Source organism: Nannospalax galili, unplaced genomic scaffold, assembly GCF_000622305.1.
Source record: "Nannospalax galili isolate Female #2095 unplaced genomic scaffold, S.galili_v1.0 scaffold413, whole genome shotgun sequence".
NCBI classification, from domain to species: Eukaryota; Metazoa; Chordata; class Mammalia; order Rodentia; family Spalacidae; genus Nannospalax; species Nannospalax galili.
The window spans coordinates 1,268,354-1,286,581 of NW_008333889.1; the positions used below are offsets into that span (position 1 = coordinate 1,268,354).

Sequence of the window (18,228 nt, forward strand, 5' to 3'; positions counted from 1 at the left end):
CTGAAGTATATCATTATATATTAGATATTTTATCTTGCAACATAATGCTTCAAAGAACATTTCATATTAAAAAAACATATGATTATTTTAATAGATAACAGCTACATATTTGTGTCATATTTAAGGGTGACTTGGTGAAAGCTTTCCCTGAAATTAAGAATGACACAAGATGTTCCATTAGCATCACTTTTATTTGGTATTAAACACAAAGGAAATGCATTAAGTATGCTTTTAAGGAAAAAAAAACAAAACTGTTTTAATTATGCTGACACATGCCTGTATTCCCAGAACTTGGGAGGCTGAGACAGGAGGATCCTGAGTTGGAGGCCAGCCTTGGTTACTTAGTGAGGACAGCATTGGTTACTTAGTGAGACAGTCTCAAAAAATCCCACAAAACTATAAATATTGTATAGGAATAAATAAGACAATGGCAGTTTGCATATAGCATGGTTGTGCATGTGAAATACTGAACAGAATTTATAGACTATTAGACATAATAAATGAATTTTGCAAAGTCACTTTCACAACAGCTATATAAGGAGAAGTCAATGATGTTTCTACGTACTGGTATCAAACAACAGAAATATAAAATTTAAAGCAACATGGTTTAAAAGAGCAACAAAATATCAAATACAAGCAGATCTGATAATGGTACATAAAGTATATCATATATATTCCAGAGAGAATGAAACAAAACCATTTGAAAAGGTGGGAAGTACCATGTCACTGGTTTGAAAATTCTATATTGTAGGAGTTATTTTCCCCAAGTTGATTTATAGTTTCAATAAACTCTTAATCAAAGTCCCAAAAAAGGGTGTGAGTGTGTGGGTGCGTGCATGTGTGTGTGTCTCTGTATGTGTGCATGTGAGACAAACAGAGGCACAGACTCCACAATCATCATCACTTGATTTATAACTGAAATATTAGCAGGTGGGGTGGAACTGATGGACTTTTCAATAAATAACACTGTATTGACTACCTATCCTTGAGGAAGAAAGTGAATTTTGACTCCCAATTTTATTTATTCCTTATTTTCTTCCTTCATCCTGGAGTGCAAAGGACTAAACCCAATGCCTCATGCAAACCAAGAATGCACAGTGTCACTGAGCTACACCCTCATCTTTGACTCTTTATTTTGGATTACAAGTAATAGCCAATTTTAGAAAGATTATAGATTTAAAAGTAAATAGATACTTCTAGAAGAAAACAAAGTTATCTTTTCATAGTCAAAATTTCTGTTATCATTCAAGAGTTGCTCATGAAAAGAAAAATGTTAAACTCTAGGAAGCCACAATCAAGCACTATGTATGAAGAGTCACTATTTAGGAATGAAGCTCTAGTTCAGTTGGTGGAGTGCTTGCCTAGAATGCATGAGGCCCTGGATTCAATTCCCAGCACCATATGAAACCAGTGTGCACTTAGGAGGAGGAGGCAAGAAAATTAGGTGCTCAAGGTTATCCTCAACTACAAAGTGAGTTTGAGATCAGCCTGGACTTCATGAGATCCTGTCTTAAAATGTGAACAAGGGGCTGGAGAGACACCTCAGCAGTTCAGAGCACTGGCTGTTCTTGCAGAGAAACTGGGTTAGGCTCCTGGCACCCACATGGTGGTTACAACCATCCATAATTCCAATTCCTTGAGATCTGATATTCTCTTCTGACTTCCATGAGCATTTCACACACATACACAGTATACGCTTACATGCAGGCAAAACACTCATACATATAAAAATTTTAAGAATAATGAATTTAAAGTATTTTAAAAATGAAAACAAAATTAAAAAGTATGAAGACAGTATAAATTTTAAGACAGTAAAAGGGAAAATCAAAGAATAGGAAATATATTCTGAATACAATATACATATACACATTTATATTTATGTACAGACTGCTCCTGTATTTACTTGTGCATATCTATTCTTGTAAATTAACTTGTATCCAGATTATAGAATTCCTACACAATTGTGGGTTCATTTTACTTTTGTATCTTTCCAACAGTGCTTGTCAACAGTGCTGACTTGACCATCTAGCTCTTTCTGCCCTGCCATTATGCATACAGGCAGCAATTTGCTGACTAGCTAGATCTTTCTCATTTTCTCATTCTTACACCTCCCCAGTCCAGTGCATATTCTTTTCCCTGTCTGAGAGATTGAGGCCATTACACAATAGTTCCTGAAGCCAATTTAGTCTAAGTGAGGTGGTACCTTATTAAAATGACCTGGGGATCTTTACAAGAATACCAATGATGTGGGGTCTGGTGGCATGATCTGTAAGATTGAGGTCAGCCTGGTCTACATAACAAGTTCCAGGCCAGCTGAGGCTATAGGGAGAACATATAAATCAAGAAAAAAATATTCTATCAATGTGACAGAATCTACATCATCAGAAATAAAATTTACAGGAGTGGACCATATGTATTTTCAAAAAGTATAACCAGGTGACTCAGATATGTAGCCAGGGTTAACATGAAGCTTTTCAGAATATTCACCTTTTGTATCACACTATTTACAGGTGCTACTAATAATTAAAACTAGAGCTAAGTGGTTACAGCTTGAGTTAAAAGTTGAATATTAGAAATAGAAACCTATGTGGCTGAACTAATAGTGTCCTGTGGATCACCGTAAATCCCATTTTAACCCATTAGAAAGTTCAAGTTTTGTTTGGCTTAAGGACTAGCAACTTCTACAATATGTCCAAAATCAGAGTCAGAATAAGCTTATCAGAATTCAGATTATGATTAAAGTTCTCAAGAAACACGTATTTCTTTTTAGTCTATGAATTTTTCCAGGTTCAGATTCCTATTTTTAATATTTGAATTTGAGGGGACTGTTTTAGTTTTTTGCTTGTTTTGTTTGGGGACCGGGTCTCCCTATAGCCCCAGATGACCTGGAACTCACTATATAGACCAGGTTGACTTCTATCTCACCGAGATCTGCCTATCTCTGTCTCCCAAGTACTGGGATTAATTATGTGTGCCAGCCTCTGACTCCTCAGTACTGGGAGTCATTATGTATGCCATTATATTCAGTGAATATCTGAAATTTTCATAGATAATACATTAGTCACTTTCCTATTGCTGTGATAAAGCATCATGACAAAGGCAACTTATGGAATGAAGAATTTATTTGGCTTATGGTTTCAAAGGGATAAGACCCCATCATGGTAGTTGGGGGGCATGGTGGCAGGAGGTAGCCAGGGCAGAAAGCTGAGCAATTACATCTTCAAGTAGGAACAAGGAGAAAGTAGAAATCCAGCAAGACTTAAGAACTCTCAAAGCCTTCCCCCACTGACATGCTTCTTTCATCATGGCCACACTTCCTAAATGTTCTACAATCCTCCCCAAACACCACCACCAAATGGAGATCAAGTGCTCAAATACTTGGAGCATATGGGGGACATTCTCATTCAACCACCACATTTCACTTTCTGGCTCCCATAGGCTCATGACCATACAATGCAAAGTGCATTTAGTCCAATTTCAAAAGTCTTTAACAGTCTCAACAATATCCAAATGTCCAAAGTCTCTTCTGAGAATTAAGGCACTCTCTTACCTGTAAGTCCCCAGCAAAAATCAAACTATATGCTTCCAATATGCAGTGGAACCAAGTGCACATTCTCATTCCAAAAGGGATAAATAGAGTCATACTAAAGAAACACTGAACCAAGCAAGCCCAAAACCAGGAGGGAAAATACCAAATCCACTAGTTCCATTTCTGATGTCTGGGACCTTATTTCCAAAGGGCTTAGATAACTTAGTCCATCCAGCTTCACTGCATGTAACATACATCTCTTTCTTGTGCTGGCACCATTTCCTGTATGCCGTGCTCCTTGGCAGGTGTCTCACAGCTCTGGAACTTTCAACATTTGGGGGTCTCCATTGCCAGCCAGGCTTCACCTTTACAGCTTCACACAATGGCATCTCAGGACTTCTTGGCCTGTCAGGGCCTTCTTTATTCTGTAACACCCCTGATGCATGCTTCCTGGACTCCACAGTTCTCTGAAACTGCTGAGGAAGAGCTGATGAACCCCCTCTTCTTGCATTCTTCTTGCCTCTAAAGTCAGCACCAAGTCACTGTCAAGTTTGGCTGCCAGTTTGGGAACGATCTTGGCCCACTTCTTCCACATTATCAGCAACTTTCATACTTGTGGTTTTCTAAAAGTAGGTAATTCCTTAGGCCTTTTCCTTTCATAAGTCTTCTATTATTCAAGTGTAAATCTGGAGGCCTCTCCTTAATTGCTCTACTCTCCTTATCAAAGAGAGCTTCTCCTTCAGCACAGGCTTTGATGCCAACATTAAGCTTCACAGTATTCCTTTTCTCCCCAAACTACAGTCCGCATTTTCCTCTGTGCCATTGCTCATGTTCACTGTACATCTGTATAATATTCACCATTAATAACCAAGCCACCATTTCCACATCAGAATGTCTTGAAATTTCCTCTGCCAAATAAGTTAGTCCAATTACTTTTCAACTTAACCTCAGGCATGTGCTTAGCCTATGGGCAAACTACAGCCAGATGCTTTGCCAAAATATCCCAGTTGTTGTTTAAGTCCTTTTATTCCTCTGGATCTACCTTGCTCTCAGCACTACTTTCTTCCAGGATCCTTCTGGAATGACCAATTAAGCTTCGTTTAGAGCATTCTGTTAAGGTTCAGATAGCCCTGCCCCTCGCCAACATGATCCCAAGGACTTCTAATGCTCCTGAGAAAAGGGAACCTAGCTGATAAGCACCTTGGTCTTTGAAGTCAGGAGAAGCAGACTTTTCTCCACTGTTTGGCCAACACAGCAGGCTTCCCGGTTGATCTCTAAAGAGGACAGGTTTTAACGATCCCGCTCTCCCACTTCCCCCCCAACTTTAAAAAAAATACATCTTCCTGCCTTCTGCAGGAAGCAGAAGCCTCCCTTTTAAAAGACCCCAGCTCAAGACATGGGCAGACATTTTCCATGCCCGGAAGGGAATCTGTCCCATGTGTTCCTTTGCTAATAAACACTATTTTGATGGAGTTTTATCTGTGCCTCGGTGCCTCATCATCCATTCGCTTGTTCTCTGCCAACTTTTTAACTATCACATTCAACTCCTTTTCTACTACAAACTTCCAAAGTTTTCCACATACCTCCCCAAATCATGGTCAGATTCTTCACAGCCCCACCCATACCTGGTATCAATTTTTAAATTAGTTACTTTTCTGTTACTGTGATAAGATATCATAACCAAGGAAATTTACAGAAGGAAGATTTTATTTGGCTTATGGTTCCGGAGGGATAAGAGTCCATCCTGGTGGCTGGGGAAGTGAAATGGCTGGAGCAGAAAGCTGAATGAGCACATCTTCAAGCAGGTTCAGAGAGCAGGGGGAAACCAGAAATCTGGCAAGGCTTAAGAGCTCTCAAAGCCCACCCCCAGTGGTGTACTTTCTCCAGCATGGCTACACATCCAAAAGGTTCTATGACTGTCTCCAAACAATGCCACCAAATGTGACCAAGTATTCAAATACTTGAAACCTATGGGGGATATTCTTATTCAAACAACCACAGATAACCTCTTCCTGAATCATCAATTGATTGAAAAAAATTTTTTTCCTGCTAAAGACAAAATTATCTTATATAGGTCTTGTGGAAATGTAAGTATCAGATATGCTACTTACATAAAGAGGCAGAAATTGACACCCTCCTACAGAGGAGGAAATTAATTGATTCCAGAAGAGCTAGAAGCAGGGAAGGTAGGGAAATGGTTTGAGACCTCTGTGGAGATGTGGAGCATAGAGTTTTCTTAGAATGTGGGCAAAAACTAAATGGAAAGAAGATTAAGTTACAAAAGAAGAAAAAGAATTTTTATTTTCCTCTTTAATACCAATTTGAACCTTCCTTTTCTAAACTCATCTTCTCTCACTGACAAATGTGTTAACAAGTTTTATGCTGTTTGCTGCTGCTGGTATTTACATGATTGTCCTAAATTTCTGGCTTAGACAGCACATGACTTTTCAGTTACAGTATTGTTTTTCTATTATGCCAACATTTGCTGAGGAAACTGGAATACGGTAGTGTTCTGTGACTTGGAAAATAATCCACAAACTTGATCTGAATTTACATATAAAAAAAAATCACCCCTGGGCCAGCAGTACCCACTGGAGGCCAGTTGCTCATTTTGCAATCATTAATCCCTTAAACATAGATGATCAGCTAGCCAGCTTGTCAGATCCTTCCAGGGGGAGGTTGATAATGAGAAGAAAGATGGGAAGGGAGAGTGACGAGGAAATGAACATCAATGGAGCCAAGCCCTGGGGAAGCCCTGCTAGGTACTTAAAACCAACTATTACTCAGGACAATGATATTTAAGGGGCGACATCAAAACTTCCTGTGAAGATTTTTCAATATACAAAATCCTGAGCTGTGTATGCAATTAAGCAGCACTAGACGTCATTCTGATGTGACCTTCCATTTGAGAATCACTGATACTGTAACCTGGATGTTTCTCTTTGTAACCAGAAGACTTCACTAATAGTACTCCTTTCTCTTTTCGTCTACTCGGGGACTACTGATATTTCATTTTTTGTTTCATTGCCAAGTCCCCACTTCTTTCCCTACCCCACAGATAGAACAATGCCCAACATAGAAGAGGTATGGTAGAAGGAAGAAAAAGAAGAGGCGATGAAAGAGAAATGGAGTTGGTCTTTCAGAGAGGAACATATGAAATGAGTGACCAGTCCACATTAAAATATGAGATTTTACATTCTGAATTTTTGTAGTATTTATTTTTACAACTTTACTTACACGGAGAACATGGAGCATGATTTGGCAGTCTGAGTGCAGTTCCATAATCCTTTTGTTTAAGGGTAAGAACTACCTTCCCTCCTCAAAATTTCCTATAATAATAGCTAGCAGGTAAAATTGGGAAGTTCTGTTTCCTGGGCACTAAGGGACTTTCTAGACTCTGAAATATGACCAGATTTAATTCCAGAACTATTAAAATAAAAATGTTTAACTTTAGAAGGATTTAACTTACTTATTTTAGGTAAATTATATCTGACAAGCATTCAAATCAAATTGGCAAGTATTTCATATATACTCTGAAACATTACTAATAAACATCTCTTTAATATTATGACACAAACTTGTGAACAGATGGGGATGTAAATCTTGATGCTACCACCCAGGAACTGACCTTCATGTCCTTGATGTTGCTACCAAAGTATTAAATATCAGGTTAGGGAGTTGATAATACATAGATTGTTGTGCTGGACTATCCTCCAAGTCAGACAGACACCATCTTCTTGAATTCAGCTGTGCCAGCTGGCCAAAGATCTTCACAGCTGGGCTTGACTTTTCATACCCCACATAGAAGGAGGGGCAGGAAGAGTCACCTGACCATCACCTGAGTATTCAGTCACACCTCCCAACCCATGAGGAGCAATTTGGCCCTAATTGCACATGGCCTGGGGGAAGGGCTGCAGTGTATAGGTTGGAGGAGACTAAATTTTGTGTGAGAAAGTCATCATCCACGCTTGGGTGAAGATTTTTTTGGTGCCACCTCAAGTTGGGAGCACCCATACTCGTTGTAAGTAAATCCACACCCACTGCTAAGCCCAATAAAATTACTGGCTTCCCAGAGTACATTTAGGTGGGACGGTTTAGTTTGTTGTTGGGACCAAGGGAGGAGGGGAGAACATTGTTTACACTCTCCCCTAGAAGGAATTTTAGCAACATGGATGGTTTGGGGTTGTGGTAAAAAGGAGGTAGAAATTGTAACCTGAACAGAAAGACAAAAAACGGACAGCAGACAGACAGCAGACTAGTATCTTATCTCCAGCCACTCTAGACACTATTCCTTCTGCTTTCAAATGCAGAGTCAGAATCTAGGGAAAGATGCTGTTGGGGAAATCGATGTTCTCAGGGAAGGTGCTATGTGGGGGCAGTAGCTGTGGTGAAGCATGGTCCTCTGTGATTTGCAGACAGGAAGTATTAAAACTGAAACCTAAACCAGGTGTGGTGGTGCCTGCCTTTAATCCCTGTGAGATTGAGGCCAGTCTGGTCTATATAGTGAGTTCCAAGCCAGCTGAGGCTATAGAGAGACCCTGTCTCAAAAAGATTTTAAAAAAAGATAAAAACCATTACTACCACCACCCCAAGAACAATAAAAAACAACAGGAACAAAATCAACAAGACCAGAAACCTTAGTGAAGGAACAAAATAAATTCAATCTTAGGAGCACCCCCCAAAAACCTCAAGAGACATTGGAAGAAAATGGAGAGAATTCAACAGCTTCACAAGCCAAAGATTAAGAGCCAGGTATTCACATCCCTTTCTCTTTTCCCCATAGGCTGATGCAAGGCACAGAAACATTACAAATTCATATTTTATACAAGTTTAAGTGTTGAACGTTAACCTTCATGCTTTCCTTCCTTCTGGACAGCATCTGCATTCTGACTTAAGAAAAATTTAAGTGTGACTTGTAGCATTCAATATCCAGTTTTGCATCTAGGTGGACTAAGGGAGATACCAGCTTGATCTTGCTTTTGATTACACCTTAAAGGAGGAAGAGGAGGGAAGGAAGGAAGGAAGGAAGGAAGGAAGGAAGGAAGGAAGGAAGGAAGGAAAGAACCTGAAGAATGAAAAGAAGAAAGCTTCCCTACAAGAGTTCACATATTTCTGACTTTTGAAACGTTTGCTCAATTCAGATCCTGAAATGTAACTGCCAAAGATAAATCAATCCTAGACTAGGCTTCTGCTTTCAAGAAAAGGATCTGTAAGAGCCTTGTTTCTGAATTCAAATTTTGTGGCTTCCAAAAGACAGGAATAATCCTCACTTAACTGACAACTCAAAGGAACATTATTATTGCTTGTGTGGGAACTTCATAAAAGTAAAAATATCAGTAACAGGTTTGGGATCTGTTGCCAATGCTGTCAAAAGCATTTACTGTGACAAATTACAAGACCCACATGACAGCAGACAGAACAATGGAAAGCATGCTGATCCTGTTCTATGTAAGCACGCACCTTCTTGCAAATATCTTACCTCTGCACATTGGTGAAACAGAGGATTTATCAAGAAAACCATCAAGGAAAATTTTTTTAACTGGAGTAGAAATTCCTTTTGCACTTCATAATTTGATTTTTGTAAGATTAACTGGTTTCATATAGAATCCTTAATGTGATGCACAATGCAGAATCAGAATTATGTAAATGTTTTAAAAGCACAATGCAATTAGATTATTTTAAAGAATAATCTAATTCAGATTTCTACTTAGACTCCTATTTACACTGATAATTCATGTATTTTAAATTTTAATTAATTAATTAACAAACTAATTAATTAATTAGACACAGTGTTTCATGTGTAGCTCTGGCTGGCTGGACTGAACTCACAGAGATCCACCTGCCTCAGCCTCCCAAGTTCTGGAATTAAAGGCTTGTATGATCATGCCTAGTCTTTTATAATTTTTTATTACTTTTTTTTTGGAGCTGAGGACTGATCCCAGGGCCTTGTGCTTGCTAGACAAGCACTCTACCACTGAGCTAAATCCCCAACCCCTTGTCTTTTATAATTTTTATACCACAAAATTCTCTCTTAAATTGTCCTTTATATGAGAAATAAGATACTCCTCCTTCTTATAACATATCCCTTCCCACCTTTTGGAACAAGTGTTTTTGGTCACATTGTAAATAATCATATGTATTCAAATCCTGAAAAATGCTTTTTCTTAGGAGCTTACCAAAACGACTAACACTCTCTATTCCATCAGTAATTGCTTTGTACTCCAAATTGTCTTCTATTCCAACCTGTTAAAGAAGAATGGCATTCTCAAAATAGAATCCAGCAACTGACTGTACAACAATGAATTCCAATTTAAGTATAAAGAATAGTAAGTTCTGAACACCCCCCCCCACAGCAAGGTAAGAACAAAACAAGGAAAAATCAAGTAACTCACATTTTCCACCAAGAAAAGTAAAGTTAAAAATATTGTGATTTGCAGTTACTACTATGGAATTAGGACACTTTGTATGGGCAGGTGGGCAAATCTGTGTACTTAGAACTATTTGCTCCAGCTGGAAGAAACTTATTCAATGAATGGATATAAGTCCCCTTTTAAGCATACCAGCCAAGGGTAACCATATTTGAAAATGACTACCAGTTAGTATCGTGGTTGTGACCTCTTCAATTTGTAAAAGTGTTTATATTGACACTTAATATCGATATTTCACATGATTAAAAAGGAGATTAGTTTAGTTGTAAATCTATGTATAACAATTACCTCAAATAAAATGGATAAAGCTCTTAACCTCCCTTTTCCTTTAACTGCTTCCTCAAAACTGGAAAATTGGTCCGCATCAAAGCAGTAGATTTGCATCTGTAAATGTAATGACAGTTTTATTACATAAAAATGCTTCAGAGAAGTCAGAAGAGATTTATGAGACAGCTAACCAATTCAATAAGTTCTATTTGAAAATTTATACAGACTGTACAAGTCTATATTCTGTATATTATTCCAAATAATTTCTTAACTACACATATACATAACTAAATCTGCTATCATTTGTCATCCTTGAACTTGGAAGGAAATACTAGGACAGTGAGTACTACCTATGTAGAACCCTGAGACCCTCTTCATTCACCCGCTACCCCCCAATCCCTCCAGACCCCCACTAATGGCTCTTTTAGCTTCTGTAAAATGCTTGGCTGCTACTTTAGACATGCCTAGACATACCCTGGCATGCCCTGACCACCCGCCTGCTATTCCCCACCCCCCCTTCCAGGAAACTATAGATTAAGCAAGGCCAAGCATAAAACTGCCCTATAAGGTAAAAACAGAGACTCCTGGCCCCACAGGTAACAGTCAGCACATTCCACAGTCCTGAGAATAGCACCTACCAATAAGAAACTTCCAGGGCTGCATCTTATACATCCAATCGGTTTAAAATTATATTGGCGCGCGTGGGCTCTTTGAACCAATCAAAATTTATCTTCGGTATCTCCACCCCCCCTTTTGTCTAAAACCTATAAAAGGCTCCACTCTCCCTTACTCTGGGCTCTCAGCATGGATCCATTGAGTTGGTGAGGTCTGAGAGCCTGCTTAAGCCCGAATAAACCATAAACCTTTGCTTTTGCATTTTGGTGTGTTGGGTCCTTGGTGGTCTTTTTGGGGTCCAGTGGATGGGGTACAACACCTATAGGCTCATGACCGTATAAAATGCAAAATACATTTAGTCTACCTTCAAAAGTTTCTATAGTCTTTACCAGTCTCAATACTATTCAAAAGTCCAGAGTTCAAAGTCTCTCCTGAGAACCATTGAAAGTGAATCTCTTAACTGTAAATCCTGAGGAAATTCTAGATGAAAACAAGGCTAAAGGCCAGCAAGGCAAACACCAAATCCAGTAGCTTCACGTCTGACTTCTAGGACTTTTACTTCCAAAGGGCTTAGATAGCTCAGTCCCTTCAGCTTTGCTGAACATAACATATCTCTCTCTCTTGGGCTAGTACCACTCCCTGTATGCAGCTCTTTTTGGCAGGTTTCTCAAGGCCCAGGCATCTCAAACATCTTGTGGTTTCCTTTGCCAATGAGGCTTCATCTTCACTGCTTCATGCAGTGGCCTCTCAGGGCCTCTTTACCGACCAAGGCTTTCTTTATGCAGGGACACCCTGCTGTATGCTGCCTGTCTTCAGCAACTCTTTGAAATCACATAGGAAGAGTCAATGACCCCTTCAGTCTTGCATCTTTCATACCTCTAAAGCCAGTACCACATGGACACTGCCAAGTTGGGCTGCCAGCCTAGGATGGAAGCTGGCCCACTTCATCCACATTACCAGCAGCTTTTGTCCACAATGGTTTTCTAGGAGCAGGAACCTCCTGAAGCTTTTTCCTTTCACAAGTTGGAGGCTTAGCTGAGTGTGGTCTTGCCCTGAGGGTACTCCTTCCATTCATTGTTCAATTGCAAATCTAGTGGTCTTTCCTTAATGGCTCTAATCTCTTTATCAAAGAGAGCTTCTCCTTCAGCACAGTCCTTGGTTCCAACATTAAGCTTCCTAGCACTGTTTTTCAATCCAAACTGCATTTCGCCCCACTTGCTCTATTTCCACTGTAGATCTCCAAAATATTCATCATTAGTAGCCACAACACCATTTCTATGTTAGGCTGTCACGAAATTTCCCCCGCCAAAGAAATTAGTCCATTACTGTTAGAGTTCCAAGCAGCAGCACTTTCCCCCCTCCCCAACAGGGACCTCACCTTGACCTTTGAAGTCAAGGGAAACAAACTCTGCTGAGAAGCAGCCTGCCTTTCCTCTGATCTCCAAAGATAAGATAAGCAGATTCTACCTGATAACCGGAGATTTTAGAAGTTGTTTATCACAACAGCTTTTCTCTTATCTTAAGAGGGAAAAAGTAAACACTTCCAGATCCTAATCCTACCTGCTTTTCCTGCTTCCCCCTCCCTGATTTCTCCCTCAAACATTCCCCCTTCTACACCCTAACGCCCCCATACATAAAGTCCCAGCTCACAGCCCGTGGGCTGACATCTTTCCCTGACATCTTTCCCTTCCCTGCCCTTCCATCTTTCCCTTCCCTGAGGGAAACGTGTCCTGTGTGAAATAAAGCTGTATCCCGCTGAGAATTCTATCTGTGCCTCGGTGCCTCCTCCATCCTCCATCCGCACACTCGCGCTCTCTACCTATCAATTACTTTTCAACTTAGTTTCAAGCAAGCTCTTGGGGCATGGGCACACTGTAGCCAGATGCTGTGCCAAAATATTCCAGTTTCTGCTTAAGTTCTTATTTCCCTCTGGTACTACTTTGCTCTCAGCACCACTTTCTTCCAGGCTCCAACTATAATGACACATTAAGTTCTGTTTACAGCATTCAACTGCTTTTCTTGTCCAAACTCTCAAAGTCTTCCACATTCTTCTAAAAACTGTTATGGTCAGGTTTTTCACAGCGGCAACACATCCTCCTGGCACCAACTTCTGTATTAGTCACTTTTCTGTCACTGTGCAAGACACCATGAACAAGGCAACTTATTCAAGGAAGAGCTTATTTGGCTTATGGTTCCAGAGGGATTAGAGTTCACAATGGTAAAGGAGACATGGTGGCAGAGGTGGCTAGAGCAGAAAGCTGAGTGATCACATCTTTAATCAGGCACAGGAAATAAGGAGTGACTGGAGATCTATCAAGGCTTAAGAATGCTCAAAGCCCACCCCTAATAATGTACTTCCTCCAGCAAGGCCACACCTCCTAAAAACCTCCCAAAACAGTGCCACCAACTGGGGACAAAATGTCCAAATTATTGGCACCTAAGGAAGGTATTGTCATTCAAATAACCACAACTATTATTTTAAAATGAAATAGGATAAAGTTTTTTTGTGTGTTGTGGTAGTATGTATATGATGTGTGTGTGTGAGGAGGGTGCATATGTGCCATGTGTGGGTGTAGAGATGAAAGGAAAAATTTGGATGTTGATCATTGCCTTCCACCTGTTTGAGGCAGGGTCTCTGCTGTTCAGGGCTGTTTAAGCCAGGCTTGTTGGCCTATGAGCATCCAAGGATTCTCTGGTCTCCCCCTCCCATTTTACCATAGGAGCATTGGGATTATCCACTCAGCCATCTTCCCAGCCTCAGCATGAAAGCTTTTTAAGTCTACCACTCAAAACACGATTTTAGGAGACCTGTACTATTCCATCACAATGTAGTTAATCAAGCTCTTGTTCCAGTTTTCATTATTGTAAGTAAATCTTCACAAATAAGTTTTGGGGGATATTTATAATTATTTTTGCTACAATCTAAAGCATAAAATATTGACAACAAAACTATTTAAAATTTTTAATGAAAACCAAAACTATTTCCAGAAAGCCTGGCCCTTTAGAGACTCCTTCAGATGTATATGAAAATGTTTATCATTTATCATAATTCAAATTGTTTTTCTAGTTTTAAAGCTTAAGATTTTTCTCATTTAACCGAAGGATTTAAGTAAAAGGATTCTGCTGTATATTGATGAAATTTCTCTTTTTATTGTTCTACTCATTTATTTCCTCATCTACATTTATTGATTTACTAAGGAGCATTCTGGGAATCCAGGAGTGGAAAATGAAGGATGGTTCTTAATGTTCACTGAGTTTGCAGCCTTGGAAAGAAAGCATATGTTAAGTTCTCAAAACACAACTGCATGACTTACACATTTTGAACTAAAAAATAAATTACATGCCTGAGAAAATCTCAATAATTTAGAAAATGAAATTAAAAGCAATGGAATTGCTGACTCACCTCCAGGGGGAACTTCTGTCCTTCTAAACTGTGCTCAGACCCATCAGATGACATGTTACATTTTCCCCAGTGAAATGTGATTTTGTTCGCCTTGAACATGATTTCTGAAAGTCCTCCACTGAGATGGTAGTCATTAGTGAGATTAATTTCCACTAAAATAAAAACAGAAAACAAAATTACATCTGTTTCTAAAAATCAAAATAATGAATTTTAAGTACATTTCCAATTTAAGATACATTATGAAACTGACTTGATAAATTTAAAATTTTTAAGTCATTTTGGAAGCTCAACTTGCCCTCACATGCAAGGTACTTAGTATATCTTTTCCCCCATCAGTATCAACGACACAGAAGACTACTGTTTTGAGTCACCTCAGGACAAGCAGCCCATATGCCTGCTTGGTCTCCTAAGACTGCCATTCCTCCAAGGCCATGTTTCCTCAAGGTACTTTATGGTAATTAAGGGACAAAGTAAGGGGAGACAGGACAGAGGGCCAGAAGAAGAAAAGTCTTCCCGTGGGAGTGCCCCTACCCCTCGCTGCCTGACTGTTTCTACCCTCTTTTGTTGCATTTCCTTATCCCTCCTGTCAGTCTAGTCTTCATCCAGCTCCAGAAATTGTCTTAGGCAATGTAGATGGGAAGCCTATTTCTAGAAGAGATTTTAGCTATTTTGTGTTTGAATCCTGAGTGTCACTATTAGAATCTTACATTTTCCTGAGTCCTAGAACAGGTATCACTAGTTGTATTTTATAAGTAGAGGAATAAAGATTCTCTTGAGATCTTAGTATAAGATTTTGATGTCTAAATCTCAGCACAGACTTGGAGAAATGAGTAAGAAACCCAATCCTATTTGAGGGACTACTGACAACTAATGGCTGCTGGGAATGGGAGATTCAGTCTCACTGAAGGAAGAGACTCTTGGGAGTTGGCCAGACTCCAGTGGATTAGGGCATTCAGACTCCACTGAAGGGCATTTGGGGACACAAACCTAACTCTCTCTCACTCTCTCAATAGATAGGTGGATAGATAGATGATAGATGGATGGATGATAGATAGATGATAGATAGATAGATAGATAGATAGATAGATAGATAGATGATAGACAGATGATAGATTTGGTGAAGGGAAAGTTATAAAAAAAGGTGGGGGGCAGATATGGGAGAGAATCTAAACATGACCAAAAGAAAAGGATTTTTATGCCTCTCAATCAGATTTAAGTAGTCCTGCTCCACCAGCAGATATCACTGTTGGCATCAGTGATTGAATCTAGCACATTAGTTACCAGCTAGTGATACAAATGTCCCTATTAATTAAGATGATAAGAATGCCAACCACAAAGTTAATAATAACAATTTGCCACTTGGTCACTAGTAAACCCCAATAGATTAACTGAGAAGACTAGAGGCTTAACTGTTACATTAAGAAATAAAACAGTGATTGTATGTCTTCCAGCATTTAACAGTCTCCAAAACTGTTCTTAAAATGTCAAGATTTGGATGAATTTCTAATGTAATATACCATAATTATCTCAGCCGTTCTTTCAACAGGTACTAAATGCTTATTTTATCACATGTCAGATACTGATACAAAAAAAAATCCTTTCTCTCATAAAACTTGAAGGTAAATCATTATATTTATTAATTATATTATCTAAATATGAAAAATAGGAGAAATTTGCTCATGATATAACCACACTAATAGAGCTACTATTATAATTTTGAATATTTTTTCTAATTTATGCTGTACATGTAGATTTGTCTTGATACAACTCACTAATGTGATATATAGTTTCATGTTTAAATAAAATAGTCTAAAGGTAAATGTGTCATATTCTGAAAGTTATTATGTCTAGATATGGTTTACCAGAATTTTAAAAATTAAGGTGTTATATTTTGCATGTTTTGAAAAATAATTATCTTTAAAAAGGCATTTAATAATACCTTCCAAGGTGAGTTTATAATTTTTAACTTTCTAAATAAAACAGATGTTTTTATTTTTGTTTTATGTGTATGAGCGTTTTGTCTACATGTATATAAATGCACCCCTGTCATGCAGGGCCTGTGGACTACTATAGTTGCAGAATTGTTAGCCTCCATGTGTGTGCTGGGAACCAAAACTGGGTCCTCCTCAAGAGCAGCTTGGGTCCTTGACTGCTGAGCCACCTCTAACCCCCGTCTTCTTAAATTTTAATTATAGTTGATTGCTGTTGATTTCATGTTATATTTAATATTTGAAACAGCATGAAGCCGAAACCAAATGCTGCTGCCCAAGGTATGGAACTCTGATGAAACGTCTGACCAGTAACTGAGTTGTGAGTTGATATTTGCTATAATTTTATTATTTTTTCCACATCTTCAGTGGCAAGATCATTGTTGTTGGACAACTGGAAAACACAGCAGGATGACATTGTTAAGTCCATATTTTGCACAGATTTCCAAAAAGTTGTCTAAAAGTCCAATCTCTGTTCCATTTGGCCTCTTCTCCTATTACCTTCTGCTCAGTTACTAGATCACTATTCAAAGGAAAATGAAACATATGAACATTTTCTGGGTTTGAAAAATCTGTAAAAGCAAATAGAATACAACCACTTCACCTGTTTTCCCAGTGTTGTGGATGAATGTGTTTTCCAAAGACACTTTTTCCCAACCCTGAAATTTCAGTTTCTTAAGATTCACATTCACTTGTGTAAGATCTTCATCAATATTAATAGGAGACTGCTTTGGGCTATTACATGTTGGATATTTCTTGCCCCAATTTTTTTGATTCAGTGCTCCTAGGGGAAAGAAAGAATAAAGGAATTAGTATCTTAAATTACCATGTAAAAGCTAAATTTTGATATTATCAAACAGTTAATATATCACATAAAGATACAATGATAGGAAAAATTGGTATAGTTTTGAAATAACTCATACAACAATTATGCCTAGTTGAAATTCTGGGTTCTGGGGCTGGAGAGATGGCTCAGTGGTTAAGAACACCGACTGTACTTGCAGAAGACCATGGTTTGAATCCCAGCACCCACATGGCTGCTAACAACTGTCCATAACTCCAGTTCCAGGGGATTGACAGCCTCTTCTGTCCTCCATGGGCATTGCATGACACAGGTGCACTTACCTACATGCAGGCAATACACGCATACACATAAAATAAAAATAATAAATAAAATTAAAAAAAAGAAATTGCTAGGCATGGTGGCACACACCTTTAATCCCAGCACTTGGGAGACAGAGGCAGGTGGATCCCTGTGAGTTCAAGGCCAGCCTGGTCTACATAGTGAGTTCCAGGACAGCTGGGGCTACAGGGAGACCCTGTCTCAAAAAGACCAAAAAAAAAAAAAAAAAAAATTCTGGGTTTTAATATGAAATGCTATTTCGGACGTCAGAACAACCCTGCCAAGTATAGGCTTCAACAGAAGTACGTTTCAGTTGTTATTTCCTTCCAAATCTTCGGAAAGCCAAGATGTTATACAAGGTAAACAGTCCTGCCCAGGCTTCCAGATTGAAAGAAGGTCAGGTGCCTGGAGGTGACTCTTGTGTCCTTAGCAGTACATGGGGACAGATCTTCTGCCACTCTTGCCACCAAATGGCTTGGCTTTATTTCCATCTATCCAAGTTTTATTTATTAAAACACAATCATCAAGCTATCCTTGAAATATCTTCCTTCCTTCATACTTTTATTCCTGGTCATACAGCAAGGTCTTATTATATAAGAAACAAAACAGACTCCTAGTAAAGATTTCTGTGTACAGTGGAGAATTTTCACCTGCCCCACAAAATGAAAAGTTCTCTGAATCAAATACACCTTAAATAGCCTTTATTTCATTCCCACCAGGAATCATGAACCTTGTCTTGTATCCTTACTTCATTCAACATTAACAGTATCAAAGCAGTGCTAGGAATGGACTTTCTTTTTAGTTAAAGCTCTGCTATAATTATTTGCAATACTGAGTCCAAATCTTGAACTTTTCTCTGGTTAAACTTCATTGCT

General features: G+C 38.8%; 1 protein-coding gene across 6 annotated transcripts in view; it reads right to left on the minus strand.

The window, feature by feature from the left end:
* The window catches only part of Ptprz1 (protein tyrosine phosphatase receptor type Z1), a 193,065-nt gene that overhangs the window by 79,222 nt on the left and 95,615 nt on the right, over positions 1 to 18,228 (minus strand). For all 6 annotated transcript variants that reach the window (XM_008828876.2, XM_008828878.2, XM_008828880.2 and 3 more), the window contains exons 3-6: positions 16,835 to 17,014; positions 14,243 to 14,394; positions 10,246 to 10,341; positions 9,706 to 9,772 (exon numbers count right to left, since the gene is read on the minus strand). In XM_008828876.2, coding sequence (XP_008827098.1) covers positions 9,706 to 9,772; positions 10,246 to 10,341; positions 14,243 to 14,394; positions 16,835 to 17,014 — 495 coding nt within the window. The remainder of the gene's footprint in view (positions 1 to 9,705; positions 9,773 to 10,245; positions 10,342 to 14,242; positions 14,395 to 16,834; positions 17,015 to 18,228) is intronic.